We start from the raw sequence: 23,441 nt of genomic DNA on the forward strand, positions 1-23,441 counted from the left end.
AAATCCCCTTTCGTGTAATATGTTTGTAATGTGAAATCCATAAACTATACCGATTATAGTTTATCATGTGGTAAATCAAAACCCATTTGTATTGAGAGGAAAACCTTTTCTATGGTGGAGTTGAAATCCCCTTTCGTGTAATATGTTTGTAATGTAAAATCCATAAACTATACCTAATGTAGTTTAGTGTACTTGTTCGAAGTGTATGAAAACCTTTATCATGAATGACTAATTTCTGTTTATGATGTTAAATGAACAATAAATACATTCTACATTTAGATACTTGTTGTTATACACTTTGTTTAACATGTTACAAAGTGTTTTAAATATTGTAAGTTGTTTACTATTTTTTAACTTTTCTGCATTGTTTTAGAAATATCACAGAAAAATCATACGAAGTTAAAAACTGAATCAGTAAACTCTTAGAGTTTAAAAAAATGTGTCTAGTTTGTTAATAAATTTTATTATGATTTTTAGAAGTCTCTAACTTGTGTGAAAATGTTCAACTTCAAATACTGGTCCAAAGTTGTTTCTAAAATGGTAGGCAGTTTTGTAAAAATCTCCATAAATTGTAGAAAAATTGTATGAAGATGTGCAAGTAGGCATTAAAAAGGTATAAACCTAAACTATTTACACCTGGAACAGTTTTGAAAACTAAAAAGTTCAAAACAGTCCGTGAATGGAACTAAACTTTCTTGTTGAAAGCTAATGTTTTAGTTTAGTTAAGTTTTTGGTGTTTCAAACTTGTATCCCCCCCCCCCCTAAAACTTGAAGAAAACATGAAAATGTGGGGGCATGAAATCACCTTGAGTGATTCCCTGAGATGAATGTTGAAGAAAAGAGGTTTCCAAGTCAAGAACACTTGGAAGATTCTTGAAGATTTGAAGATCATAAGAACAAATATGACGATATTTGTATGAGAGATCCATGATTTGAGTGAAGGAGTGTAGAATGCTCAAGAGTAGGATGAAGATACCAAGAGTGGAGAAGAAGCTTAAAATCAGCCTTGAAATTTTGAGTTTTTTTTTTTGGAGAGAATGTGAGAGAGATATGTTTGCTCTTGGTAAAAGAGTGAATATCTTGGAGGAGAGATAAGGATTTTCCCCAGCCTTTGGTTAATGTAACTTTCTGGAGAACGGTGTGAAAGTAAAAATAGTTGAATAGCTAGAGATGAATAGTGACTGGAGGTTGTCATAGAGTGGATATGGGGGATGGCTTGTTGTCATAGCTTTATGGAAAAGTCAACATTCATACACAATATCTTGTACAAAAGATATTATCCATAGTTAAAGCCCCCCCCCCCAAAAAAAAACAAAAAAACAAATATGATTAAAATATGAATATATGGGGTCTTATATGCTAAAATATGAGTTTGGGTGAAAATCCCACGTTAAAATCATGAAAAACGAGTTTAAAACGTGAAAGTGGTTGAAAACGGATTTTAGAGGCGAACCAACGAGGGTTCGGTCCTTGAGAACCGAGAGGAGGCTCGGTCTGAGAAGTATTGCAGGTGAACTCATTGAAGGGGAACTAAAAGTGAAGGGAAGGTTCGACGCGAACATACTGGAGCGAAGGCGAAGCTATTATCGGTCCGAAAGATGCTTTCGGTTCGCAAGGGGGTTTCGGCTCTTAAAGGCTGTTTCGATTCCTTTAGGGTTCTATCCATGGGTGACTTCCGTTCCTAAGAGGCTTCGCCCCCTTTTTGCTGTTTTTCGAATAATCTTCCCGTTTTGAGTGGTTTTCGACTATGTTAAGGGTCAAGATGCCTCGAGTGATTATAAAAAGTTAAGAGAGGTTGTAAGAGAGATTTAGGAGAGAGAGAGAGAGAGAGAGAGAGAGAGAGGAAGAGGGAGAGGAAGGAAGAGAGAGAGAGAGAGAGAGAGAGAGAGAGAGAGAGACTTTGTCCGTGACCTTTACGAGTGTTTAGCTTTGAAATTTAAGGTTTGTAAAGCCCATTAAGCCTCATTATGAGTGTTATACGTCCCCAGAGGGTATGTAATAACGTTTTATCGAGTAGTTCAATCACTTTCCCTGATTAGGCTTTATATTTTATGAGCATGTGAAGACTCAAAGTGATACTTTACATTAAGATAGGGTGTTGTACAACAGTAAACATAATGTAAACCCTAATATATAAGGGTTAATTGAGTTGACAAGTTTAACTTGTTGACTTTATTTGACTGTGACTTGACCGAAAATTGACGGTTGTCACATCATCCCCCTGTTAGAAGGAATTTCGTCCCAAAATTAGCACTTTGACCGGGACTTCAAGAGTTAGAGAAAAGATGCGGGTATTTTTGTTTCATCTAGTCTTCGCGTTCCCAAGTGAACTTGGGTCCTCACTTAGCATTCCATCGGACCTTCACAATGGGAAAGCGGCTTTGTTTTGTTCTTTTGATTTCCCGGGCCATGATTTTTACCGGTTCTTCCACGAAGTGGAGACTCTCGTTGATTTCAATCTCGTCAAGAGGGATAACAAGAGTCTCGTTGGACACATGGAAGGTAGGGTGTACATTTTTGAGTTCTTGCGGTCATCGGAGTTTGTATGCTACCGGGCCCATCCTATCGAGGATCTCAAACTACCCCACGTTCACTGAAACATACCAAGCCTTTCCAGGGAGAGACTTTTAATAGCACTCTATCTCTAACCTAGCTAGAATTTCAAAGGCTTTCGTCGATTGTCCGCATAACTCTTTTGTTTGTCTCTGGAAGCCTTTAGTTACCCTCGGATTTGGACAATCTTCTCTATAGTTTCTCTTATGATCTTAGGGTTAGTGGGAGTGTTGTTAGGGACTTGCCCCTTAGCTAGCTGTGTGTCACCCACTTCAGCCCAGCACAGAGGTGATTTGCACTTATGGCTATAGAGAGCTTAAAATGGAGCGACCTCGATGTTAGGGTGATAGCTGTCGTTGTATGAAAATTCAACGAGCGGTAAGTGGGTATCCCTAGCTTTTACTGAAGTCAATCACACAAGCTCTTGGAATATCTCCCAAGGTTCGAATAGTTCTTTCACTCTGCTCGTCGGTTTGTAGGTAGTAGTCCGCACTCATGTCTAGCCTAGTCCCTGTAAGGACTATCAGAATCGCGAAATGAATCTACTATCTGTGTAAGAGATATTGGACATTAACACATCATCCAGTCATACAATCTCTTTGATGTACATTCTAGTCAATTTCTCCATTTTGTCGGTTTCTTTGATTGGTAGGAAGTGTGCGGTAGCTTGGTTATGAAGTCCATGGTTATCCGCTCACACTTCCTTTTAGGTATCACTGATTGTTATAGGAAACGCAAAGGCTTCTGTTGTTCTACCTTGATCTTGGAACAAGTCAGATACTTGACCACATATGTAGCGATGTCAGCTTTCCTACTCGGCCACCGATATCATCCTTTGAGGTAAAGATACATCTTGTCTGAGCCTGGATGAACGGAGTAGCGAGTTTTGTATGCTTCATTTGTGACAATGTCTCTAAATCCACGAGCTTCAGTGTCTAGATCTGGTTAATGGGATAATGTGCCCTGCCACTCTTCCCTTTTAGGTTCTTATGATCGGTCAAGCTTATACATTTTGTGTCGTAGAGATAGTGCCTCTAGGTCTCTAGGGCGATTACTACTGCTCCTAATTTTAGGTCATGAGTGAGCTAGCCGACCCCGTACGTCCTTAGCCATCCCGAGGCGTAGGAGATGAGCTTTCCTCGTTGCATTAACACGTATCCCAAGCCCTGGTTTGATGTGTCGCAGTATGTTACAAAGACTTTTGTTCCTTCTGGTAGGGATAAAATCAGAGCTCTACACAGGGTCTGTGTTAGTTTTCGGAATGCGGTTTCTTGCTTCTTTCCCAAAGTGAATTTTTGGTCTCTGATTGTCACTCCAGCGAGTCTTCACCATTATGTCTGCTTCTTAGATCGGTCGGGAGTGTATGGTTTTGGTTTACATGACTAGGTTCTTTCGAATGGTAGAATGTTCGTTTGCAGTCCTGGGTAGCTTTATCCCAGAGTTCATGGTAGGATTCATACCTTGTCGATCTGTCATTACCTCGTGCATGCAGGTCATATATAATTAAGATTGGTAAGACAGTCGGATGCGTGAACCTGCCCTGAGTCCACAACCAGACAAGGAACAGGAAATAGGGCGGGAACACTCATCCAACGTTCATAAAATCATAATTATAAACAGCTCTCACATATACACATAGGAGTGATAGGTTAACCGCATTCATCCCAAGTCTTCATGCTTGATCTTGACCTGCTATACGAGTGATATTCTCGAAGGGTCTACTGGGAATACTTTGAAAAGGTTTTGGAAAGTATAATACACCTCTAGTGAGTGCTTAGGGGTTTTGCAACGAAGGATGACCCGAGGGTTAGAGTCAGATTCATGGTTATGAAAGACGAGGGTTTCGATATTCACCTGGTTAGGTGGAGAGTCTTCTAGTAACACATGCAATTGATAAGGTGATGACCAAACCAATCCATATCGAATGACGACATCGGATTCTCCCAGTGGAACATGGGTTAAGTTGTATTCAAAATAAATATTCGTTATAGAGATAGTGCCTCCTGTGTTTCCCATTATTGTGTTTCATTGTGATCGATGTTATTATTACTGCAAATGATTGATATCACAGTAGGTAGTACTGGTAGTAAGTATGTTCTGATAGCTAGCAATGCTACTTTATATTATGATCCCCAACATATCTCTCTATGATCTCTCGATGTATGCATGTCGTATGTAATTTGGTATTGATGAAACCGTCGAGTGAGTGGTGATGAAGTGATGAATCGAGAATTGATCATAGAAATCAAGTAAATGAACACATAATGTAAATAGAATCTGGTTTCAGCTCATATTATGCTTTCAATGTTTACAAAGAGAATATGTAGACAAGATGAATACTGATTCTTATCTAACTCTAAGTAAAGTCCCTATTTATAGGAGACGTGAAAGCATACAAAAAATTACAAGGACTAAACATTAAATTTCGATATAAAGTGCCTTGTAAAATAACATTACATATTTCGACATATTACAACTAATACTTCATCCCTTACAATCTCTCCCTTTGTAATAATGTCGAACATTTCAATTCGTGATAATTTGAGTAGCAAAAAGCATCACCCTTCGAATCTCAGTATAACAAGACAAAACCATCTTCAACTCTTTCTTGTCTCCTAAATTGTTCTTCGAGCAATTATTCATATGAACAATGAAGTTCGTATATTGAGACGTTGTATACCTTTCCACTTCGGATGTCTGGAACAAAAATCTTTTTGCCTTCCCATTTTTATCTTTTCCTTTGAAGACTAACCCAAATAGATTTAAGCATATTTCCCCATCTGCATATTTCTTTAACTCAGCCTGGGTCTTCGGAATTTCCATAGGAACCTTTACTTTTACCCCTTTTGTTGTAGCCAGCTCCACATCAGTCAGAGCCAAATGCTCATAGTAATTATCTGTGAATATTTTGATGTGAGCAAGACCTAGTCTAAATACTTCTGGGTTTGTTCCTTGCAGATGCAAAGCAGTCTTGTCTTTTAAAAGTAATGCAACGTGTATGAGATCATACAAGTTCATTAACGGAAAATCAGCTACAAAGAAATCACACGTTTGATTGTTTTCCCTTATAACATGATATCGAACATTTTGCATCATGTTCTCAAACAAAACATCCTTTGTAATGCCAAGCACCCTTTTGATCTTTATTAATGACCATACCTCCTCTGGAACCTTTCCAAGAACAGAAGGAAACCTAAGTTTCATGTAGGTATAATCATCTTCATTTTTAAACTTTTTAGAAATCTTGAATTGAGCCATAATGAACATCATCTCATTCACTGGAAAATCAAGTTGGCTTAAATATGTGTTTGTAACCACATCACTTTGTTTTGGCTTCTTCTCAAAAGCATACATGTGATTATAAGCCACTTTTGTTTCGATTGTCTCATAGTTGTAATGCTTACTTGGGTCTCCCTTCTTCATTCCAAGAGGATCATTTGCATGAAGTTGAAGAATACTTTGAATAATTCTCTATTTCTCCATCTCTGCTTCAACTTCGGCTTTCCTTTCTTCTTTGGATTTCTCCATAAGAACTGTTTTTCCTTTATCTTGATTCCCAATAGTTTCAACAATCTCTTTTGGTTTCAAACTACTTCCCTTTTCACCAGATGGTCTAATCGTTATCCCTTTTGTGATTGGTCTTGTAGTCACTGCTGTCATGCTTACTGGACCAGCAGTCGAAATAACTAGTTTTGTTGTTGGTATCTTTGTCAAAAATACTTTCCCAACCACCTTTACTTCTTCCTTCGAACTCCCACCAACCTTTCTTTCTCCCTCTTGCACCCCTATGACAACAGGTGGGGCATCTGTTGGTAAAAGATTTGAGATTTGTGATAAACGGACCAATTGTAACTGTAGAATAGCTTCAAAATGAGTAAACTTCTGAGATAAAAACTCAAGAGTTATCAGTGGAGAAGAGCTAGACTTTAATATTAAAACTTTCAACTCTTTGAAGTGATTATTGATCTCATCAAAACTATTGGATTCTATAGTAGATAATTGAGAAAGTTGTGGACTCATTGCTTCATATAGTTTTACAAACTTGGCAACAACCTCAGTAATAACATCAACTTGCTGATTCAGAGAAGCATAGTCTCGTTGCACCACCTCAATTTCTTTGGCCATGTCTTCACGAAGGTCTTGAAGTTTGAAATTGACATCTTCGCGAACCTTTTTCACATCTTAAACGAACATGACAAGTCGTTCTTTGGTAACCCTTCGAAAATCCTGATCTTCACCATTAAATGTAGAAGATTGAGATTTGATGCGAAGTTCATTATTTTGATAATTTAAATCTACTTTCTCCATTATGTGTGATTCGGATGTATGAATCAGATCAGAACATCTGCTAACCATTCTGGCTTCGACTGCTTTAAGCATACCACCAATCTATACACCTGACACAGAATTATTAACCCCCATATCCGCCTGAGATTGAATAATCGAATTTAACTTCTTGTTAAGAATCTTGAATTGCTTCATAGACATTAACATATGATCTGTAAAATTTTCCTCTTCATCTTCAAATTCAAGTTCTTTGAAAGTTCCTCCAAACCCTGTATCTTCATTTTCAGAATCTTCAAGAGATTTGGGTGGCTCATTCAATTTTGGTGGATCAGTGGATTGTGATAAAATAATGTAGTAAATTTTTGGTTAAGGATTTGAGTGAAAGTCGGTGAATATGATGTTGGAATAGTTGAAATGAAAATTGGTGGCAACGAAAAAGAAGTAGTGGAGATTGGTGTAGAAAAAACAATAAGTGGAATATCTTGGGATAATGAAACATCACTCATGGAAACATGTGCACCCGTATCAGATACATTTGCAACAATGTTTGAAGTTGGAACCTCCTCAGGAACCGATTCGGTTACTACAACTTCGAGTGGAAGCGTATAAATAAGTAAAGTAACAGAGGAAGTGATAATTGGAGACGAAAAAGTTGTAAAAGTCGAACCCAATGGTGTCTCTGGTATGATCTCACTTTTGGAAGAAAATTCACGAATTGCTAACTTTTGTTTCTTTCTCTTCTTGCTTATCTTCTTTGCCAAATCTTCATCCCTTTGCTTCTTGGAGGAAGGTGAACTCAGAGCAGGAATTTCTCGAACAAGCACTCCTTTGTGATTTAATTGAGCTTTACGAACAATTGGAGAATGATCATCAGACGAAGATCGATGCTTATGAGACAAATTCCTCAGACATTTTAAAAACCCAGATTTTGAAGAAATGAATTACTTCGAGGATTCAGCAGCATGTTTCATCCCAGGCTTCGCAACTTCAGAAACAACCTTCTTTTTCTTTGGAGACTTCTTTGGAGTTTTAGTAACAACATCTGCAGGCTCGTTTGTTGCCTTCTTCTTTTTCTTAGAAGAACCCCCTTCATTTGTTTTCAACAAGACACCAGTTTCTACCAAAGGATTAATATGCTTCAAATATTCCACCAGTATAAGATTCGTAGGATCAACCTTCTTTAACATTCCATCAGGAATTCTAGAAACCATAGCATATACTCCCATCCTCCCCTTGTCTAACCCCACACTTCGCCCAGTTAAGCAACAAAGATAAATGCCAAATAAGAAATTCTAGATACAGGGTACACCAAACTTCTTGAAATTAATGATTTTGAGAAGAGGTGGTTGATGTCCCATCTCATTAAACATATGCATGATTTGAGCACTTGTGACTTGAACGAATGGAGAAGAATTTGGAATTGCTAAGATATGAGTAAAAGTTTTCTTCGTAAGCCTCACTCGTTTATCATTCACCAGTTTGAATGTAATTACATCAGTGGATTTTTTGTAAGACGCAATAGAACCCGCCATTGACAACCATGAAAGCGGAACTTCAAAAGCATTAAACATTGCCATTGCAAGACAAGAATGTTGAAGAGCCACAATCAGCATCTGTAGTTCATCCGGATATAGGGACACATCAGCTTCAACCTGATAATTGGTGCTTTGAATCTTCATGATTGGTTGAGAAACAAGTTCTTCAGTAGTAGTATTCTGAGTATCAGCCATCGTTGGAAAGTTTGAACATAAATTTTGAAGATCAAAGAATTAGGGCTTTTTGATCGTCTGTGAGTTTGAACGCGTAAGTATAAAAGGATATAATAACCGCTTTTTATATGTTTCTTGTAAATTTGAAATTGAAAAGGTTTGTGCGTTAAATGAAATCCAATGTGGCTCCTTGAAACTCGCACCCTATAGCCAATAAACTTGCCATGCGTGAAAAAGCATCCATCACATCACCTTGAAACCCGGAAGAAATACAAAGAGTCTTGTCGAACACCATGTTTGTACTATTCAAGAGAATTGTAACCGCCACTATCCTTCGTTAAGGAGGTAAGGCTATTTCACTTTTAGGTTAAAAGCTAAGTCATTTGCCAGAGTTTCGAAATCATCAGCCTGAGTTGGTAAGACTCAGAACCTCCAGACAAAGATTTATTCATTAATCATCAAGATAGATAATTATGTTGGGGTTGCAAAGTTATTCATTCATGACTTTGTAAATGTTTGACTTTTGTAAAACCCACTTGCATATGGTGCTTTAGCCTTTAGACCCATTTGTTAGTTAGAGTGAGAGAGAGACATGTAAACACCTCTATAAATAGTGGGTTCATACCACTTGTAGAGGTGTGCTTGAGAGATGTAGAAGTGAGTGTGTAAGTGTGTGTTAATTATGTAGTCTAGATCTAGATCCTTTTTGTAACACCATATACATTCAATATATCTCTTAAACACCCAAATCACCATGTTCAATTGTGCAAGCTTTAATTCCGCATGCCAAACCATGTTCTTTGTCACTACAATTGGTATCAGAGCTTGGTTTTCACGATCAACGTGACTTTTGAAGAACGATTCTCGGTTTGGCAATTTTTGTCACAATTTGATCAATTTTGGTGAGTCTCTCTCTATGATCTCTCGTAATTTTTTATTCGTACTTTGCGTTCTTGATTTTTGATCGTTTGATTCGTTGGATCTAAATTTTTTTTAAAAACCCCATTGATGATCCAATAATTTTTTTTAAGATCAAAGCCAACCAAAAACAAAATCAAGTTTACTGTTCATCAGATTGAATTTCAAGCCCAAAGACAAATTCAAAAGTAAATCAATTTCGTTTATTCAAAGATCCAATCCATTATTCGTTGTTACTGTTCATCAATGGAGCCCAAAATGCCATAGAATCTGATTCGAATAATTGAGCCCAAATGATCATATTCCGTTACTGTTCATCTTATTTCAAGCCCAATTGATATTCATTTAAATCCGATTTTTCAACCGTCTGAATCATCAATAGCTGTTCGTAAGATAATATGTACATACGCTTATCTTACTTGTACTTTCAGCTTCTGTGTCTTCTTTATCGTTGATTCTTAAGTTCTAATCTCAGTTTGATGAATCTGAATAATCGATTTGATTTGAATGTTAAATTGAGTCATCTCAACTTGTGAATCGATTAGGTTAGTTGTGTTCAATCACAATAATTGATTATGATCAAGTCAAAATTGAAAAATCAAAAATTGAGTTTTTGATTTGGATGAATTTGCTCAAGAACAATTGAAGAATGTTTGAAGAACAGATGAAAATTGTTTCGTATTCAGTTTTTGATTTGTAAATCAATTTGAGAAAACAGATTTTGGTGTTTGTTGACCGTCAATTTTGGAACTGGAAAATGAAATTGGTTCTAGTTCGTTTCTTGATGACGAAATGATTTTGGAAGCAATTGAAATCCGAATGAAGAATTGAAATAAGTAATGTTGATGAACTGGATCTTGATCTAACGAAGTCTTGGTTATTAGAATCGATGGATGCGAAGTCAAGAATGTTTCAAACTGGAGGTCGATAGTTCGATAGTTTCTGTATGCGAAGAGAGTTTGGATTCAATAATCGATGACTTGGATTTCGTTAATAGAATTATTTCTGGTATCGGTGGTATAAATTTCGCAAATAAGAAGTGATGTCGATTTTTGATTTTGCATTGAGTTCATTCGCATCTACAGGAATGGAAATTTTGGTTTGCATCTATGCTTGTGTTCGATGGGTACTGAATTTTTTTTTTTGGTTCGCATATGGATGAATCAAAACATGAGTTCGCATCTACGTTTCCAAAATGATTTCGCATTTGAGACCAAAATTGGGTTCGCATTTGAGGTTGATAGAAAAGTGTTTCATTCGCATTTGGTTAAAGAGCTAACATTGATTTCGCATTTGGAGTTTTGTTTTGGGGTCAAAATGCGAATTCATCTCATTTATGATTCGCATTTGGTGAGTTAAACATGCGAAACATTAAGATGCGAAGTCTGTGATTTGGGGAAGAACACAAAGAATTTTACAGAAAAATGCTAATTGGGGAAGAAGGGCTAACAGTTTCGCATTTGGTCCCTGATCTTTTCACGAAATAACACAAATGGTCCAACTTCGCAAATGGGGTCATAAAATGATGAAATTGCAGATTTTTCAAATCTGATCCCTGTAGTTTGTGCGAATTTACACATTTTACCCAGTTTTGCAAATGGGAGTGTGTTTCGCATATTTGGCTGTTTTAGGCGCACCAGGTCACTGCAGAATTTTGAAATTGACAATTTCTACCCATTTTTGAGAAATTTTGTCAAAGGCGATTCGTGAACGGCAATAAAAATGAATATTTTTTGGGTTTTCCGGATTGAAGCACAAAGTTTATGCCACATGTTAAGGGGGAGTTTTGACATGAAAAATTCTAAATAAAGCACGTTCTTTTTCCTTTGGTGTTTTATAATCAAATTTCGATTATAAAAAGGGGGAGAAGTTTTATATGGAAATTCGAACTTGAATTTTTCATATTACGTGGATTTGAAGACTGAAGTATCTTGAAGTTTTGAAGCTTATGAGATGATGCAATTGGAAGCTCGGAAGTGATGTATTCGAAATGGGTTTGGAATTATTGAAGATTTTTGGGGTGTGTTTTTATGCGCAACTTTGGGTGATTATTTGGAGTTTGGAATACTCTTGATCATTCGTTGCTGCTCGGATTGTATGGTCTCACATCCTAGAGCCCAAATTGAAGAGTCATGAAAGAATTGAAGATTGAAGTTCATTTCGACATGTGTCACCTTTGAGGCTCAAACCGCATAGTGCTTGATTTTGGAAGATTTGAAGTGGGTCATTCATTCCTAACTTTGAGGGGGAGAATGTTGGGGTTGCAAAGTTATTCATTCATGACTTTGTAAATGTTTGACTTTTGTAAAACCCACTTGCATGTGGTGCTTTAGCCTTTAGACCCATTTGTTAGTTAGAGTGAGAGAGAGACATGTAAACACCTCTATAAATAGTGGGTTCATACCACTTGTAGAGGTGTGCTTGAGAGATGTAGAAGTGAGTGTGTAAGTGTGTGTTAATTATGTAGTCTAGATCTAGATCCTTTTTGTAACACCATATACATTCAATATATCTCTTAAACACCCAAATCACCATGTTCAATTGTGCAAGCTTTAATTCCGCATGCCAAACCATGTTCTTTGTCACTACAAATTAACTTCTTGTGCAATTTCCAGAGAAATACAATCGAATACTTATAAAGAAGTATTGAAGGGATTCTTTTTCAAGGTTTCATAGGTGGCTTAAAATTTCGATACATATCGACCTAAACATAAGGTGAGTAATTGTAATCGAAATTACCTGTTTTACTAGTGTAGTCAGTGATAATTTTGCTTTTAAAAAAATATTTTAAGTGACTTAGAAAGCAAATGAAACTCACATGGAAATCATAATCAAGAAGAAAATTTTATGCTGGATCCTATTGGGTAACAAACATCATGGGTTTTGATAGTTTGTTCAAGACCACTCAAAAGAATTGAATATGATTTGGAGCTTCAAAATTTTGGTACCAAACAAAATTTTTGTTAAAATCTGGAACATAGTTCCACATCAATTTCTTAACAAGGTTTAGAAAATTGGGTTTCACTTTCATCACGGCCTCATGATGTCAGATCATTAACACAGAATGTTGATATGTCTAAGTCTCGACTGGTTTGACCAAAGACCTCTTGTACATATGTCATTGTGTGTGAAAAGTGTAATAATTTTTAGATGAAAAAGATTGGTTTGAAGAGCTCAATTGTACCTCTATTTTGTTTGGACCGAACAGAAAACTCATAACTCATTTGATAAGAGTTAGGTAGCTCAGAAGACTAATGTGAATACAAGCCTGATTGGGAAGAAATATTTGTATGAAAAGATTTCATTAAGGCTTTTGAAATCACACATTGAGTCAATGGAGGCTTGAGTCGACATGCAGCAGCATGCTTCTAGGGACAGCCTAACTAGTACAAAGTTTTTCGAAAAATTACTTGGCCCCAGATCTTCAAACATCAACCATAATATCTATTTTGAATATTTGCAACAAATCACTAGAAAAGGACTATTAAATAAATAACAAAATATTTTTGTTGTTTTTGATTTTTCGAAAATAAAAAGACTAAAGAAATTAAAATCTTTTTGGTATTTTTGATTTTTCGAAAATGAAAATACTAAACAAACGAAAATATTTTTGGTATTTATGATTTTTCGAAAGTAAGACAAATAACAAAAGAGAATCTTTTTGGTTTTTTAATTTTTTCGAAGAAAGTAAAAAACGAAAGCTAAAAGTTTACCAAACTTTCGAATCTTTTCTTTCCCAAATGTCGAAAGCGAAGCATATTGAAGCGTTGACTATGAATAGTAACATTTGAGTTTGACAGCTATAAAAATTTCACTATTCTTTCGAAACAGACTCTCCATCGACTATTCCGAAACCTGTCAAAATTCTAACAAATGATTTTTCATCCAATGGTTTTGTAAAAATAACAGCAAGCTGATCGGTAGTTTTTATAAAATGAACTCCAATATTTCCATCTTCAAGATGATCTTTTATGAAATGATAACGAAGTGCAATATGTTTGGTTTTCGAATCTTGAACTAGATTGTGACAAATACGTATAGCACTTTGTGAGTCACAATATAATGGAATCTTTTTCATTTTTATTTCATAATCACGTAGTTGACTTTGAATCCAAATGATTTGTGAAGTACAAGCTACGACAACAATATATTCGGCTTCGGCGGTCGAAATAGAAACACATGTTTTCTTCTTCGATTGCCAACTTACCAATTTTCCATCTAGTAATTGACAACCTCCACTTATGGTTTTCCTATCCAAATTGCAACCACCTAAGCTAGCATCCGAAAATGCTTGAATGAAGAATCCAGTTTTCGAAGGATACCACAATCCTAACAAAATTGATCCTTTGAGATAATGAAAAATATTCTTGACTGCAGTGAGATGTGGTTCTCGTGGATTCGACTAATACCTAGCACAATTACAAACAGAAAACATGATATCATGTCTACTTGTTGTGACATAAAGTAAAGAACCTATCATGCTTCTGTAAAGAGTCAGGTCAACAGCTGGTTTATCTAACGAAGGTGTCAGCTTAGTGTTAGTTGCCATTGGTACTCGTAACTTTGTGCTATTCGTTAATCTAAATTTTTCGAGCAAATTCTTGGTATATTTTTCTTGGCTGATAAAAATTCCTTCTCTGTTTTGACGAATATTCAACCCAAGAAAATTATTCATTTTTCCCATCATACTCATCTCAAATTTGCTTTTCATCATATTTTCAAATTCTTTAGACAAAGCAGGGTCAGTTGAGTCAAAAATAATATCATCAACATAAATTTGAACAAGCATTAGATGATTCCCAACTTTCTTTCGAAATAATGCGGGGTCAACTGATCCTTGTTTAAACTTCGATTGTTTTAAGACAGAAGTTACAGTTGCATACCAGGCTCGTGGTTCTTGTTTTAACCCATAAACGGTTTTATCTAAAATATAATAATAATCAGGATGTTCTTCATTTATAAAACTTGGAGGATGTTCCACATACACAGTTTCTTCCAGCTCTCCATTCAAAAATGCACACTTCACATCCATTTGATAGACATCGAAATCTTTGTGAGCTGCATAAGTCAAAAATATTCGAACTGCCTCGAGTCTTTCGACAGGAGCGAAAGATTCTTCATAGTCTATTCCTTCTTGTTGTGAATAGCCTTTTAAAAAAGCTTGGCTTTATTTTGAATAATATTTTCATCCTTGTCGGTTTTATTTTTGAAAATCCATTTTACTCTGACAATTGAAACATTATCAGGTTTAGGAATTAATCTCCAAACCTTATTCCTTTCGAACTCAGCCAATTCAAATTGCATTGCAACAACCCAGTCTTAGTGTTCCATTGCAACCCTAATGGTTTTTGGTTTAATTTTCAAAATGAACACATTAAACATACAATACTCTTGATGTTCATTTAGTACCTCATTCTTTGCTCGAATTTGAGCTCTAGTCATAACACCTTCTTAAGGATTTCCAATGACTTGTTCTTTCGGATGATCTCTTGTCCATTTTTCTAAAGGTGGATATGATGGATCAAAATCCAATGGTTCATCTTCAAAAAATTCGTCATATTCTGATCCTGCAATAGAACCTTTGTCATTAGTATCATGAAAATTTTCAATATGACCAGAATTCGATTCTATTGGATCATTTTGATCCCCTTCGATATTCACTTCAGTTGGATGCTCCCCCTCAACATATTTATTTATTATCCCATTCTCCACCTCAAAAGGATGCTCCCCCTCAACTGGAGTATCTAAATCCAAGTGATCCCCCTTCACTAGATTATGTTGCATACTTTCGCCAACTACTGGAGAATTCGATGTTGAATACATATCCAAAATACTTTGAGTGAATGTCGAATCATCAAGATGCTTCGTAGATTCTGGAGGATGATTATCATTTGCATGAACTTCAACATCAACAACATTATCTACAACACCAAAAATTAAATCATAATCAATATCCATCGAATCTGAAGTATTAGATTCATCAGTAGACTTTGTAAGAATTGGATGATTTTTAAAACACTTTTTAACTTTTTTAACATAATGATCATCAAACTTAAGATTAAACGTTTCTTCAACTTTTATTTTTCGTTTGTTCAAGACATGATAGGCCACTGAATTATGTGAATATCCCAAGAAAATTCCTTCATCTGCTTTAGCTTGAAATTTCGAAAGATTATCCTTGAGATTCATAGTAAAGCACCTACAACCAAAAACATGAAAGAATTTGACATTAGGTTTACGATTGTTTATTATTTCATAAGGAGTAATGTTGAAACGTCGATGAATAAATGATATGTTTTGAGTAAAACATGTTGTAGAAACCGCTTCTGCCTAAAGATATTGAGGAAGATTCGCATATGCCAGCATCGTTTGTGCTGCTTCACAAAGTAAATGATTTCTCCTTTTAACCACACTATTTTATTGAGGTGTATATGGTGAAGAGAAATTATGCGAAATGCATTTGTCGACCAAAAACGAATCAAGAACATTGTTCTTAAATTCAGACCCATGATCACTTTTGATTTTTTGACCAATCTTCTTTAAACTTGTTTCCATGTTTTTTATAAAGTCGATCATGATTTGAGAAACCTCTGATTTCAACCTGAGAAAATACACCCAAGTAAATCTTGAAAAATCATCAACAATTACAAGAATGTACCGTTTCTTGTTAAGAGTTGCACTTTTCGACGGTCCACACAAATCATTGTGAAGTAATTCCAAAGGTTCGACAATTTTCGAATCTATTGTTATCGGATGACCTTGTTTATGTTGCTTCCCTTGTTCACAATCTGCACATAAAGAATCATTATCAAATTTTAAAACATGTAATCCTCTTACCAGATCTTGAACAACTAGTTTGTTCAAATTTCGAAAATTCATATGTGAAAGTCTTCCATGCCAGAGCCAGCTGAGGTCTGATGAAGCTTTCGAAAGTAAGCACACATATGGTTTACCAATAATAGGATCAATATCTAGAGTAAGCATGTCTCCTTTCCTTTTGGATTGAAGCAAAACTTCTTTGGTGTAGACATTCGAAATTATGCTTCATTCTTCGTTGAAAAGTACTTGATTACCAATGCCCACAACTAGTTGCAAAACACTTATCAAGTTATGTTGAAGACCTTCGACATATGCCACTCTTTGTACAGTAAACTTGCCATTCGTTATTTTCCCATAACCTTTGAATTGACACTTTTGATTGTTACCAAACTTAACAACTCCTGCATTCTTTAAACTTCAATAATCACGTAAATTCTCCTTTCTCCCAGTCATGTGACAAGAGCAACCACTATCAATATACCATTTATCATAATATTGCTCCTTACACAAAACCTGCAATTAGTGAAAGAATTTAGGTACCAAGGTTGTTTTGGTCCTTGGACATTAGTGTGAAACATAGAATGAAATGAAGAACCTTTAACCCAATCACAAACTTTTGATTTTAAACTATCAATTAAGTACACATCATTAGATAAAGGAACCAAAACATAAGTTTTAGATGGTTTAGGATTGTCACTAACACATTCCTTTGTATTCTTAGTTTGTTTTTGAATCTTTGTGTCTCGTGAAATAGGTTTCCATGCTTTTATCGAAACAGTCGATTCTTTTGATGATGAACTTTCATTTGATGAAGTATTCACATACTTCACATAAGCTTCTCGAATTTGTTGTAGAGAAAAGTTTCGTGATTGATATATCTTGAATTTTCCTTCAATCCAATGATCTATGTTTTTCTCTGAAGATAATCCTTTTGTGTATGAAACTTTTAATTTTTGTTTCCCAAAAGAATTTGCAAAATTCAGTTTTTGCGGAACGAAATCAACTTTTGATTTTGGTCGAAATTGCTCAACATGTCGACTTTTAACCTTTCTTTCCACAGTTGTGTTTTGAAAATTTCTGTTATAAAAAATTTTATAATTATTTGAGAAAGAAGTGGATTTTGAGTTTTTATTTTGAGAAAATCTTTGTGAATTAAAAGAAAATCGATTTGTGGAACTATGATTTCGAATGTTGTTTGTTGAAAATCTTTTTTTTAGATTTGTTTCAAACCTTGAATTATTTCTTTGAGCATGATTTTTATGAGTTTTTGAATTTGATGAGGACTTTGTTTTTGGATTTGTTGTCAAATCGTTGGATTTATTTCGAACTCAACAATTTGCCAATAAATTTTCTTTCGAGCTTGTCTTTTAGAAATTCCATTTTCTTTCGAAAATTTTGTAATTTGATCTTTAAATTGTGAATTTAATTTGACAACTTTTTCAGTTTCCTCAACAACTAATTTTGAAACTTCTTTTACAACTTTTAGTTTTTCAACCCATTTTCGTTGAGGTTTTTGTCTTTGAAATGTATATGAGTTCTTTGTTAGATTATTTGTGATAGTACTTTGATTTGATAAAAATCCTTCATTTGTTGTTCGTTTATTATCTGTTTCAACTAATTTGTGAAATTTTGGTTTGATGTTATCAACATTTCCTGTTGTCACAAACACTTGGTTTGGAGAAACAACATCATCTGTGCATGTGAAATTAGGATACGCCACTATATTTGTTTCGAGATAATGAGCACCCTTGTCTATCATTACCTTGTCATATTTTTCTGTATCATCATACACTTGATCGACAACAATTCATGGAACTTTTGTTTCTTTCGAATCTTTGTTGGATGAAATGAGTTTTTGTACAACTTCATTATCATTTTCATCATCACTATTATCAGTTTGACTATCTCTAACATCCACATGATCAAAATCACAAACTTTCAAAGTTGAAGGTTTGTCAATATCAATCTTAACCAATGAATCCTCACATTTTTCTTTTCCTTTAGACTTCGATGCAACATTAACAATAGACAACTGAGAACCATCAACATCCTCAAGATCACTAATTTCGCTAATATTATCATAATTATCTTCGATATCAGCAAAATTAGACTGTGAATCTGATCTCGAATTCCCAGTCTTTTTCAAAATTTTGATTTATTCATTCTTAGTTAAAGTATCATTCACAATATCAACTAATTCATTCGAATCCAGATATTCATCAATTTTAACTACTCCATAAGCATATCTATCATCTGGAATTTTATCAAACTCTGCTATAGTTTTCTCACAATCATACAAAACATTGTCAACCTTCTCTCTTTCATATGCTAGAAAAGGTAATAATTTCTTATGTTGTTCCTTACTAATATCAGAAGAATCATGTAAAGCAGTCAGTTTTTCATATAAACGTTTGCCGGAATTATAGTATATTTTCCTTTGAGCTAATAAGATTTTTACATCACTACTCAAATTGTCTCTGTCATACATAATGTTTGTTATCTGCAATTCTAAACATTCAATTTTTATTTTCCTGGCATCTAAGTGCTTCTGTACTTCTAACAATTGAGAAGTTGATTTCTTAGCTTCATTGCTAGCAGAGATAACCAAAGTATCAAAATAAGTAATAATGTCATCAAAAGCAAGTAATTCAGAATCATATGCACTTAAAGGAATATTAAAAGATTGAAGAATAGAACATACATTGGTGGTCATTGGGGATTTATCAGCACTTTTGGTCATGAAATAATGACCTGTCACAGTTTCGTCAGAATCTTTTTCATATTTTGCAAACGTGGCTCCATGCGTTGGATTACGCATTTCTTCGTCATCCGAACCCGAAGACTATATCTGATAAGTTCCTTCATTCTTATCATCGACCTCTCCCTTTGCCACCAATGACATTCCTTTCGCCTTTGCCCTTACTTCTTCCAACCTCTCAATGTAATATGTTTCGTCCTTCACCTTGTTTTTCTTTTCATCCTTTTTACGAAGCTGACAATCACTTGCCATATGGTTGGCTCCATGGCAATAATGACAGTCTATTTTTCTTCTTAACTTTCGTCTCTTCTTTCTCTACGTTCTTTTTCTCAGTTTTCTTCTTCTCTTCTCCTCCACCCTTCGACATAAATCTTCCTTTCACATCAACATTTTTCGATTTCGAATTGAACGATTTCTTGAAGAACTTCTTCACTTTGTTATTCGAATAGAATGCAACAGCCTCATCATCTGAATTAACAATGAACCCTTCTTCATCAGAATCCTCTTCTTCAACATATTCCTTTTCTGAAACTTTCGAAACTAAGGCTAATGGTCCACCCAAGCTTAATTTGGATTCCTTAGCCATTTCATTCGCTTCACCTTCGTGAGTCTTCAGCAGATTATACAGATCATTCAATGTTGGTGTGTCGAAACTTTTCTGAGTTTTAACCATCAGAGTAACATTCCTCCATTCCTTTCTCAGACCCATGATGAACGTCAAATTGAATTCCATGGTTGTCCTTATAATACCATGATGATGACATTTGTAGATCAACTCATTTAGTCTATCTTAGTAGCATTCGATTGACTCACCATCCTTTTGCTTAAAATATTTCAATTCAATCAAACAGTGCTTCACTGAATTGATTTTCGTCTTCTCACTTCCTTGAAAATTTTCTTTGAGATTATTCCATATTTCTTTTGCAATTGTAAAACTTCTGAAATAGTTATACACAACGGGAGGTAATGCACCGTGTACCTCTCTCATACACCGTTTTTCAAGTTTCTTTAATCGATCAGTTTGAACATCAACACTTGAAGCTCTATATGAAGATCCAATTGGTTGAACATTTGCCGGAGGAGTAACATTCCCAGAAATACATGACCATAGCTCCTCATCGAGTCCATTTAAGTAGTCTTGCATACGATCAACCCACTTATCATAATATTCTGGTATGAGCATAGGAATCTTAGTTGAAGATCCTAGCAGATGAGAATATAAAGTCATTGAATTTATGTTGAAATTCACCATTGATGTACGAATTATATTTTTCTGAGAAAACAAAGAGAATTTGAAAGCAAATTATTGAATTGAACAGAAAAAGCAACTAGAACACTCGATTTAACAGATCAGTTGCAGAATCGAATCACAACTGAAGATCAAGAACATTTTTTTCATTTCATGTCATCATCACAACATGGGGCTACGATCGTGACTCCATGTCTTCATCATAAGGCTTCGATGACATTGTACATGGTTGTACCCCTCATGTAGCTCATTACAACAAGAAGACTTTGATGACGGTGTACATGGTTGCTACCCTTATGTTAGTGGCGAAGCTAGATGGGGCGTTGGGGGTACTACAGTACCCCCAAAAAATTGATATATATATATATATATATATATATATATATATATATATATATATATATATATTATTTGTAAATATGTTTCATGTTATTGTACCCCCAAGTAAAAGAGACTATAACATTTTTTTATTGTCCTATATTTGATAACTACATATACAATGTTTGTACCTCTATATTAAAATTTCTGGTTCTGCCACTGCCTCATGTAGCTCATTACCACACGACTTTTAAGCCGGTATATAGGATGGCTTTTTTTAAAACACAAGCCAATTCACCTTATTTTTTCTAATATGTAACACACACCATATTTTAAGTATATAATATATTCAAAGTTTTACTTGCTTAGTAGTCACCGGTGCTAAAGTATACCTTTCATATTTGTCGCTTTTGGTTCGGTAGTTTTGGAATTTAGGTGTACTTCAAATTTCAAACCTCTTTCTTGCGTTTGTACTTAGCGGTCAGTATATGATGCATATGCATTTGTACAGTACAACATCATTACAACATTAGTATTAGCATTGATGCTATAAATAGCCAATAAGCCAGGACACGTGGCCACAATACGTAGAGAGATTTCACACGAAAACAGTTGCACACAGACTGCATACATCATTGATTATGGAACACAAAAAAACAACAAAAATGGAAACAAGCGGTGCAGCCTAACCACATACAAACACTGACGACTGATCATCTGCAAAAAAGCTGACATTTTTAACTGACTACCATGTGAAAATGAAGCCATAGCTTTCAATTCCACAACCGGAACCCTAACCTAACACCTACCATGAACAGTTAAGCGGGTGGTTGAACTTTAACACCACCGCATTCTACCGGTTTCCGCCTCTCTCCTCCACCCAAAAAACAGAGGAAAATGAAAACCACTTCACAGTTCATAGCGACCCTATTCTAAATCAACCACACACGACCAACAAAACAAAAGAGCCTCTCTAATACGAGCCCTTTTGTAGGTTTGCCATCTGTTCGACGAAATGTCTAAGTGAATTGTCCTCCGGTGAACGTCTGACCAAAAGACCATCCGGCGGGGACGGCATTGTTGCAGATGACTGTGTGGCCATCGCTAGTGGTAACCTTGAAAGATAAAGCTTGCCCATCAAGATTCGAGTTGCTCTGCCAATTTTGACCCCAATTTCTCGACATGGGAACCCACCCTGTTCTTGAACCTTTAATCGCAACTGCTTTCACGTCACCTGCTCCTCCGACGTTCGTTATCAGCACCAAATTGAAGTACGAATGTCCATTCACGGTGAACCTGATCCCTCCCTTCTTCACACAAGGTACCCTGTCAAAATTCGCGACTTTTTAATTCCTTCATGATTTTGCATGCAATTAGAGAATAAATTAACACTACATTATACGATTACACACCTCTTATAATGAACAGGAACAATTCCGGCTTTATATTGAGCGATTTGTTGGAAAATTGGCTGAGAGAGGTCAAAATGATGTAGCGGAGGGTTACACCATCCGCCGGCGTTGTTAGGTAAGGCGTTGTTCGGAGGACAGAAATTAGTCGCGGTGACGACGATAGATCCAGGTCGACACCATTTTTTTTCACCTGCACATTTGATTTCGAAACAAGCTCCACAACTCATTCCATTGTTGAATAGAGCTGTACTTAGTGCTGCTGTGTTTGTACCATACCCTTGGCTGTATAAGTTTCCATATCCACAAGCTCCACCTGCAAATTAACATCCCCCAAACCATATAGTTTGATCCGTTTTCTTAAATCGGGAAATAAGTGTCGGATTTTAGGGTTTTAGAGTTTTACCCATTGTGCCAGAAGCGTCGCCGCCTCCATAGAAGGTAGCATGAGCTTCAATCCAACCACCATTGTTGCCATGAACCATAGATATGATTGAGAGAATACTCACCACTAAAAGCGCAACTGGAGCCATGTTTTCTGTATAAATTAAAACAAATGTTATGAAATATGAAGTGTTTTAAAAGATTGTGAAAACTAAAAGGGAAATGAAATAATGGATAAAAGTTTATACCTTTCGAGAAATACATGGAAGACAACGAAGAAAATGGTGGTGATGAATGTGATGAGCGATAGAGAGTGGGGTGAAATGTGAAGGGGGGTATAGGGGTATAAATAGATGGTTGATAGGGGTAATTAAGTAAAAGCATGGTATAGGTGTTTTTAATATATTTTTTTGTTTTATTTTTTGCGAAGCTAAAGACAATTAAAAAATGGCATTTTCTTCTGTACAGGTGTAGGAACATGAAAACGCCAGGTGGTGGTGGGTCCGTGCTCTTACGTGAAAGAAGGAATCCCTAAAATCCAAAAGCTCAACAAACTTTTATTGCTCTACGAAAAAGCACATTTTCTTCTGTACAGGTGTAGGAACAAACCTTTATTAAAGAATTCCGTTACTTTTATATATATATATATATATATATATATATATATATATATATATATATATATATATATATATATATATATATATATATATATATATATATATATTGAGAGAGAGAGATGTGGGTTCAATTGAGAAAATAAAAAAGGTTGAGAATGAGATTCATTCTCAGTCACTCATTTAATCTAAGCATAAAAGACACGGTGGCAAACTTGTAAATATCGTAATAACCTTTAATCTCAAATACGTAACTATAGAGAATTCGATAACCATTCGTTCATCATCAAAATTTTTCCTCCAACCTTCAATAATCATCAAGATTTCTTCAACTAAACCGGGATTTCTTCGATGTTCATGAAACTGGAATCGGAGTTCTGGACTTGCAATCACAGTCGACATTGAGGGACTTCAATCGGT

At 35.4% G+C, this 23,441-nt stretch overlaps 1 protein-coding gene across 1 annotated transcript; it reads right to left on the reverse strand.

Moving 5' to 3' along the window:
* Window positions 1-21,494: 21,494 nt before the first annotated feature.
* On the reverse strand, window positions 21,495-22,713 carry LOC145043062 (expansin-A1-like). Its single transcript, XM_078991599.1, has 4 exons — window positions 22,653-22,713; window positions 22,427-22,558; window positions 22,024-22,336; window positions 21,495-21,937 (listed from the first exon to the last, which is right to left on the reverse strand). Exons 1-4 carry the CDS (start codon window positions 22,666-22,668, stop codon window positions 21,631-21,633), a joined length of 768 nt encoding a protein of 255 aa, XP_078847725.1. The 5' UTR covers window positions 22,669-22,713; the 3' UTR covers window positions 21,495-21,630.
* Between the last annotated feature and the right edge of the window lie 728 nt (window positions 22,714-23,441).

This window comes from Lactuca saligna, chromosome 4 (genome assembly GCF_052625555.1).
Source record: "Lactuca saligna cultivar CGN05327 chromosome 4, ASM5262555v1, whole genome shotgun sequence".
NCBI classification, from domain to species: Eukaryota; Viridiplantae; Streptophyta; class Magnoliopsida; order Asterales; family Asteraceae; genus Lactuca; species Lactuca saligna.

Bases quoted from the DNA above. Each gene is read 5' to 3' on its own strand.
- LOC145043062 (XM_078991599.1), bottom strand. The intron at 22,337-22,426 runs GTAAAACTCTAA...GTTAATTTGCAG, and splicing joins CGACGCTTCTGGCACAATGG to GTGGAGCTTGTGGATATGGA. The intron at 21,938-22,023 runs GTGTGTAATCGT...GAATTTTGACAG, and splicing joins GTTCCTGTTCATTATAAGAG to GGTACCTTGTGTGAAGAAGG.